General features: G+C 29.5%; 1 protein-coding gene across 2 annotated transcripts in view; it reads right to left on the bottom strand.

The window, feature by feature from the left end:
* Positions 1–458: 458 nt before the first annotated feature.
* The window catches only part of LOC114381177 (probable 2-isopropylmalate synthase), a 52,153-nt gene continuing 44,264 nt past the window's right edge, over positions 459–8,347 (bottom strand). Inside the window, exons 9-12 of one of the 2 annotated variants that reach the window (XM_028340368.1) lie at positions 2,902–2,985; positions 2,686–2,820; positions 872–1,017; positions 459–778 (exon numbers count right to left, since the gene is read on the bottom strand). In XM_028340368.1, the coding sequence (XP_028196169.1) occupies positions 676–778; positions 872–1,017; positions 2,686–2,820; positions 2,902–2,985 (468 nt within the window). In that variant the 3' untranslated portion in view covers positions 459–675. Of the gene's footprint in view, positions 779–871; positions 1,018–2,685; positions 2,821–2,901; positions 2,988–8,347 lie in introns of those variants that run through there. The other variant, XM_028340370.1, reaches the window with a different exon arrangement.

Raw genomic sequence — 8,347 nt, 5'->3', positions numbered from 1 at the left:
CTTATCAAATGATAATGTTCTTAGGAAAAAAAGTATGTGAATTTTTTTAAAACCTCAATTCAACTCTCTTTCTTGTATTTTTTGTCTTTACAGATTTGAAGTTAAAGAAAGGTACTTCAATGGATCAAGAATAACAATCTCATTTTTTTTTAATTCTACAAAACTCAAAAATTTGTCCAATTTGTACATTAGAAAGTATAAGTTCTACAAATTCAAAATTTATACAGTTTAGGTATAAAAATTCTGGTAATTTGGAAAAGATGAGTTTGGACCAATCCTTTTGGTAAGACACTTTTAATACATAAAAACCACTTTTTGTAGTGGTGCATCTCTCAAGATATAAGTTATTGGCAAAGGAAACAAAAAAAATTATATAACAAAAATTATTTATTACATTAAAAACATATTTAGTGTTTGCATTTTTTAACAAATATAAAATATATAATAGAGATATATTAAATGCTCTTAAGGTACTACATTTCATTTGAATGAATGAAGTGTTGACATGTTGTTATTCAAGTACAAAGTATATATAGAGGAGACTAGCTGGATTTATGGAACTTGCACCGCCACTCCTTATTATTCTCATTTTTTTTTTCATGTTACCATGAAATATAAATGATTATCCCTGATAATAATACAAATTCAAAACTCTTCAATAAAAAATTGAATACATTAAGCACATCTAAATGATTCCTTCCATCGTAACAACTTGTTTAGTGCAACCAGATAAGCCTTAACAGTGGAAACAACAACATCCATTTCTGCTGCAATCCCACTACAATAAATGTAATACATTAACTAGTGGTGCAAGTATAAGATTTAAAAGAACATGATAGACTAGAGAAATAAACTTAAGGAATTATCATACCTAAATGTTGGATAATTAGCATCTTCAGTGAAAGCATAAGTAGATGTATGATTGTTCTCCCTACAAATTACAACACGTGCTGTGACATTTACACCAATGCCTTCTGTAACTGAATTCAATGAGTAATCCAAAAGTTTTGTAGGTTCCTACAAAAAATAGTTACATATGTATGAAGAATGAAAAGAATGTGAAACAAAGCAAAGGATGATGATGAAGGAAGGCATGAAGACTTTCAATTCTTTGTCTTGAGTTTTGATAGTGGCTTACGATAATTGATTACATGCTCAAAAGATTGGTTTATAAAAAAAACTATTCGTTTTTAATAATCAATTACAAATGAATTTAATAATTTGTTATCTCTTAAAACCTTTTTATAAGAAAAATGGTTCAATAATAATATATTACATGAAAGTTTAATTAATTTCATTGATTATGGTTGAAATCCATATAGTCTAATTGAATAGTTTAATTGATTAATTGGAACAATAATCAATTAGATCAGTAATAGAAACCCAAAAATAACATAATGACAAAAAGATGAAGGGAAAAACATATGGAATTGACTAAAAGATGAAGGGAAAAACAAAAAGTGAGAGAACACTTGTTTTACACTATAATCATTTACAATTTTTCATAGAATTCAAACTCTGCTGATTGGGTTTCTTCTCTTAATTAAGATAGATAAATGTAAAGAAGTTGGAATTTAAAGTTGGTTGTGCTACATATTTAGGTGATTTCATTGTTTGCGTATAGGTCTATGTGTCCATAAGAGTTGAAACTCTGTCAAAGGGATTTCTTAAAAGGGTTCTACAATGTGTTCTAAGTACGAGGAATTTCAAGAAAATGATTGATGTCAAGAGGTATCTTGATTGTTGTTTGCTTGTAACAGAATTTTACAAAGTGAAATCTCAACAAGTTTTGTAGGTCACAATGTCCATGACAAAATTGTATACCTCTTTTTCCTCTTCTCTTCTTTAACCTTTAATTATTTATTGTTTCTTTATATGCTTAATATTTCTTGAATCCTCCTCTATGTTATCATATTAGCATCATATAGGAACACTAGAATTATATGATCATGTTTTCTGCATCCCAAGAATCTAAGTCAATTATGCTAACCTTTTTAAAAGGAAATCTTTCCGAGGGTTTAGAAAAACTTTTTGGGTCATGTTTTTGAAAATTCAATTCACTCCCATTTTTTATTCCTTGCAATTTGTCTGATATAAAATCCAGTTAAATGATTTTAAAACTTCCTTTTGAATAATTTGTATAACCAAGAGAGTTTTGTATGATAGTGATTTTAAATTTTTGAAGTTACATTTAAAGAAAAACAAGATTAATAATGTTTCAATACAAAATTATCAGCGTTTAATATTGAAAACCTTCTAGCCCTTTATATATTTTTCAATAAAAATCTATCGCAATCTTACATAAAAAGGGGAAATTATCATAACCTTTTACCTTTTTTAAAGCTTAGTCTTTAAATATGATTAGATTATGAGTAAATAGAGTATGCCCTCAAGTAAAAAGGATTTTTACATAATCAACTAATATTAAATTGTGATGTATGTTATGTTTGATGACTATTACAATAATTATTGATAACAATCATACCTAGTATAATTGTTTTATTGATTGATACTATGAAATTTTTAAACTTGTAGTCCATAGAAATTAAACTCTTAGATTATCGTACGATAGATAAGATATCATATCACAATAGGGGCTAAATGTTTATATAGGTTGAAATATGTTCGATAAAGCTCTTAAAATGAAATGGACTTAATAGTGAAAAATGTTTGTAAATTACAAACCTTCACAATGAGATTAATGGCCTTGTAAGTTGAATCCACTGCTCCTATACCAATAGAACAAGCAACATGTGTGCTACCATCAATATTAACAAGTTTTACTGTTGCTGTAGAAAGACCAATAGTTCCACAAGTCACCTACATTCGTAAATATTAATTAATGTAAAGTTATGACATTACATGAAAATCTAGTTTTAAATTAGGCATATTATAATATACTTGTAAATCACCAAGCTTCCAGATAGATTCTGCATGAAAAGCTTTATATGATACTAATGCTTTGAGGTCAACATCAGTTACAACCTAAGAACACAAATTGAAATTGAAAAGTAAGAAAAGAATATTTTCTTCAAAATGGATGCGTAGATATCTTGCAAATAATAATATATCATAATAGTACAATTACAATTATAGTAAAAAGTAAACACGTATGATGAAACATATCTTAGCATACAACACAAGATTACAAGTTTTAACACCCATGGTAAATTCAACACCTCTTAAAACATTAACAATTTAAGAACCAAATGTTAAGCATGATCTCTTTCTCTACATTGAAGAATGCAACTTAAGGATAAGGTTTACTGCTTAAATGCATCGGTATAATATACAAAGGTGTACGTAACATCAAAGATGTTTGTCGGTGCAAGCTACTATGAATACTACACGAATAACACTTTTAGGATCTTGGCACACCCACATGAAAGGGCACCCAAATTGGTGTTTCATACAATAAATAAATAGCATCCAATTTGATTTCCTATTCTTTTCGTTCTTATTCCTTTCCAACATCGCAAAATACCTCCCATTAACATGTGCTATAATCAAATGCACTAATGCAGAGTTGAAGTGGCAAAACCTTTGCACAGTTCCTTTTGTTATCTTGTTTCTTAAAATTAAAAATAAAACATATAATATCATACATTCTTTCCTTCATCTCCATCACAAATCAGAATAAGGCCTTTTCCTTATGAGTGAGGTCAGATTGCTTCCTATGGCATAAGGTTTTTAAAATATGGTGAGACTGTGTTTGTAGCAATAATGAAAAGAATTTTGTAGTATTTTCTGTAATTGCAACCACATTTGTCTACGAATTCAAACTCAAAAAAATATGGTTTGCAATTTGCACTTCATTCAATAAGATATTGCATATACTTTTTTCCTCAGTATAACATCTATACTTTCCACATTATCAAGAGTTGGTGGTTGATCTTGAGCTAATTCCCATAATAAAGCAACCACCTTGGAGAGTGCACATTCATTCCAAATGCTTTTGATAAAATCATCTGAGTGGGACTTATTTGCAATCCTAATAACGTTATATATCTATTTTACAAAATTTGCACTAGAGGGGTATGCCCTCCGCACCCACTTATCACTTTCTTCAACTTTCAACACTATTTGACACACTAATCCCTATATGTCTAGTATATTAAATAAACCCATAAAAACTCTAAAAGTTTGTTATGTGATATAATTAGTTTTTTTTATAAATAAATTATATTAGATGAGTACAAGGGGTACTAAAAAATATGTGCAAACCACACATCAAATGATTCCAATCACAATGAAAAATACAATTTAAAGCGTTGACATCCCATTATGAAAATTGAAAACAATACTCCTTCTTTGTTGCCATAATCCCTGACCAAGACCTCGATTTGATAAGATTTAAGATGCTTACCATATCTAATTGACCCTGACTAAATAAAGTTTTATTATGCATCAACCAAAATAGCCCAAGTTATTGAGTACTAATTAAAGTTTCTTCCATCTAAGGATAGATTCATGCTAAATATATTGAGTCATTGAATCCTTGTCACATTCCTAGTTTGGGACTACAATTAGTTTAGAACTAGAGGTGTCAAATGGTAACCTTTTTGTGAGCTTTACACAATTTTGTCTAGTGTTATAAGTTTAATTAGCTGGCTATGGTTCGCATGCACCATACATAATATTTGAGTAAACTTTAAGCATCATGTGTATATTCTTCTCTACATTTTTCGTTATCCTATAGTTATGATAGTATGCTTCTTTTAGGTCTTAATAAATCTCTTCATGCTTTTGATTTTTTTTATCTATTAGCATAAAATAATATAAATGTTAAGTAATTTATTTAACCGACTTGTATAAAAACAAAAACAAAAACATAAATTATTTTCTTAATATTTTTAAAGTAATTATTACATAAATTTGATAAATGCAATTTTAAAATAGTATTTAAATATCAAAGGGGTTTAACTTAGTTGGTTGAGCATGGTTCATGAGCTGTTGTAAACTCCTTGGTAACTAGGCTCTATTTTTGGGGATAAATAAAACTTAAATATGTTTTTGATCCTGATAAATACTTTTTTATAGTCTCAAATACTTTTTTTTTAACTTTTAGATCCCTAATAATTTTTATTTTATTTTTTGTCCCTCAAGCGCTATCTAAAGTACTTTTGAAAGGGTTATTTAAACAAATTTGGGGATTAAAAAGAAAAAAATTACGTACTAAAAAGTTAAAAAAAATATTAGATACCAAAATAAAATTTGATTATTTAATGGGAACTAAAAACATATTTTCTAACTAGTAAAATTTTGAGGGTCTACACCTCCCAATGCCCAAATAACATCAATAGTATACCTCATGTCCATCAAATCATGGAATTAATCTTTTAAACTTTTTCATGACTATTTCCCTAGCTCCAAATATCATAGCTTCATGCTAGTTAATAAAAACTAGACTAAATATATAGAAAGAAAATTTTCTAACTTGCAAAATTTCGAGGGTCTATACCTCCCAATGCCCAAAGGCTCTATTCCTCTCACAAGCTAACCTAAATAACATGATCTCTTTCTCTCCCCCTTCTTATTTATGGGCAACATGCCTTATTTCTTCAATAAATTAATCGAAATAACTAACTAAGGAATATTTATATAAATCCTTTTAAATGATGAAGTATGTTTATTGTAAACTAAACGAACACATGTTAAAATAAGATACTAAAGAATAGTCATGCTATTGTGTTATATATTTCATATCTTAAATTTTTAACAAAGGGATTAGTTTTAATAATGTTTATAGAATAAATCTTATTACGTGAATGGTTGTTTAGTGACCTTGGTGTGCAGAATTAGAATTGTTATAGTGATTTAGACCTTGCCAAATGGAAACCAATGAATTTCGCCAATTATTTAAAACCTAGAAAACATTAGAAGAATAAGGAGAAGTCATGAAGCCCTATTTTAGGTTGTTTATTCCAAAATTCACATATTAAACATAAAACTAAACTTATTAAAGTGGATCAGAAAGACACTAGAAGATGAATAGTAGCATATATTTAGCTAACAATCACTTCTTCTTTTTTAAAGAACATGCGACTTTTGAAGATTATGAATAGACTTTCAGATTGAATATCAGAAGCCTTGTTAGAGTACAACTTATACTTCTATAGTAATTAATTTGTATGATAATAATTAACTACTAAATTACTTCAAAGATACTAATAAATATTGCTTCAGAAGTTACTTGAAAATATCATATTCTAGCTAAAATAGATTTTTTTGTCCCTTTTCAAGAAAAATAGACGTTTCTTATGATAAACAACACATCTGAAGAGGTATAGAAGGATAAAGCACACACACCATTCATACCAGTTCACCCACAACCTTGGGCTACATCTAGTTTCTACACTTGTAGGGTTTCCACTAATAGAAGAACCAATTGTGGTATTCTCCAAGAACCTTCAGAGGCTCCTACAACAAGTATTCTCCAAGCCTTTAAAGGCTCCCCTTGGGTATTTTTCGAATATCCTCTCGAGGGTTCACCCTAAGTATTCTTTTAAAAAGCCTATTCAAGCTTCATCCAAGTATTCTTTCTAATAGTCTTTGTAGGCTTTACCTCCAGTATTCTCCAAGCCTCTGCAGACTCTATCCAAATATTATTTCAAAAAGCCTCTTTAGGCTTCGAACCTCAAAGGAGCAATTCCTACCCGACTAACACAACACTATATTGTGCTGACTCTCAAACTTCAAAAGCAACAATCACTTGATTTCTCTTATGAGGTTCTCTATCCTAAATAGGTTATGTTTGAGGACAAGTACCTAATACACCATTTTGGGGAAACTAATTAGTAAGCTCCCCCCGAGAAGGTGTTTATAGACACTCTGTGGCTAAGTGGAATTGGCTCTAATTTCCTAGAGAGTCTAGGCTTAGAAAGACAAGTATCTTAAGGAAATAATATTATATGTAAAATACGACTTCTTGATATATATTCTTTGTATCCTACTTTCCTTCCTAGCAATGAACTTGAACTTCACTTCACCATCCTTAAATAGAGCTTGGAGATGATCATTGCACCTTTTCTTGAGAGGCTTGGAGGTCAAGGATATCAGATGTGAATTGTCTTCACTAACACAGTTGGTTCGTACTTATTCTTAATTAGAAAAGGTTGCATACTTTTAAATTCGAAATTATGGTCGTTGGTGCTTGTTGTTGTTAGTGGCTCATGACTTTTCTTTTCTCTAGCATAGCCATGAGTTTTTTATACTTCAAAGATAAGTCTTCTACAAGTAAGTCTTCTTTGAATAGGCGAAATTTTCTCAAGACTCCTTTTCTTGTTCTTGGTTGCCTTGCTTGTATAGGACTTATAGTTTGATGACTATCTCTTTCTTCTTCAAGATGGTTCTTGTCTTCAAAACGACTTGTCACTTTAGATGATAGGACCCGAGTACATTTTTTTATGGCATCTTCTTTATAACTTCCGGTGTGTGCTTATGAACTGTGTAGACATGTCTCTCTACACTATTCTCTTTTGTAGTGCATTCTCTAATGATCCCTTAGTCATGTGTAGCTTCTAGTATCTACCCTTGGACTAAAGTGACCTCCAGAATCATGCTTTTAGTCATATGCAACTTTGAATACTTGCACTTTGACAAAGAACTCATGATTACCCTTCTGCTTGTAGTATATTTCTTATGAAGTTAGACAATCTTAAGACTTGAGGTACCTTCACTGTAGGCTAATGCTTTAGACCTTTCTCCATGCTTTTTGATTAAGTTTTGTCTTTTAAAAACACTAAAGACAAATTATCCATTAGTAGCACAAGTCTAAACAACTTAGAACTTGCTTCTTAAAAACTTGTTGTCATTAAAACTGTTGCTTAAAAAGGGTTCTACTTCAACAACTAGTGGTTAAGTAAGCACAAAAGAAAATTAGAAAATCATAGATAACATTAACCCATTGATCTAACGATAAAAAAAGTAGTTTTTAAGAGATTGTTGGTAGGTAGGCCATGTTTAAGAGGTTGTCAAAGGTATGCCTAACAGTGATGTTTTTAGATTAAATACAAAATAAGAAAAAAAGGAATCTTAGTAACATACATTTTAACACATTTTTTAAAATTTTTTTCCAGTTTTAGTTAAAATTTACCAATTAAAAAATTATGAGTAGATCCTCATTACTTAGATAAGTAAATCAATTGTTTAATCTCCTAGTTAAATATAGTCTAGCTAGTGAAGTTTCTTTTTATAGGATTTTCAATATAGTTCCAGATTTTTTAACTGTTTCTCTTCATGCTAATACTTCTTCCATTATTTTTCCTCATGGTTTCTAGTTTGTAATTCCTTTTTTACTAAAAAAAAATACCTATATAATTATGTGATTTTTAATAAAATTTAATCA

Source organism: Glycine soja, chromosome 13 (assembly GCF_004193775.1).
Source record: "Glycine soja cultivar W05 chromosome 13, ASM419377v2, whole genome shotgun sequence".
NCBI classification, from domain to species: Eukaryota; Viridiplantae; Streptophyta; class Magnoliopsida; order Fabales; family Fabaceae; genus Glycine; species Glycine soja.
Note: the sequence above shows the minus strand (reverse complement) of the source record. Positions and strands in the feature narration are given on the sequence as shown.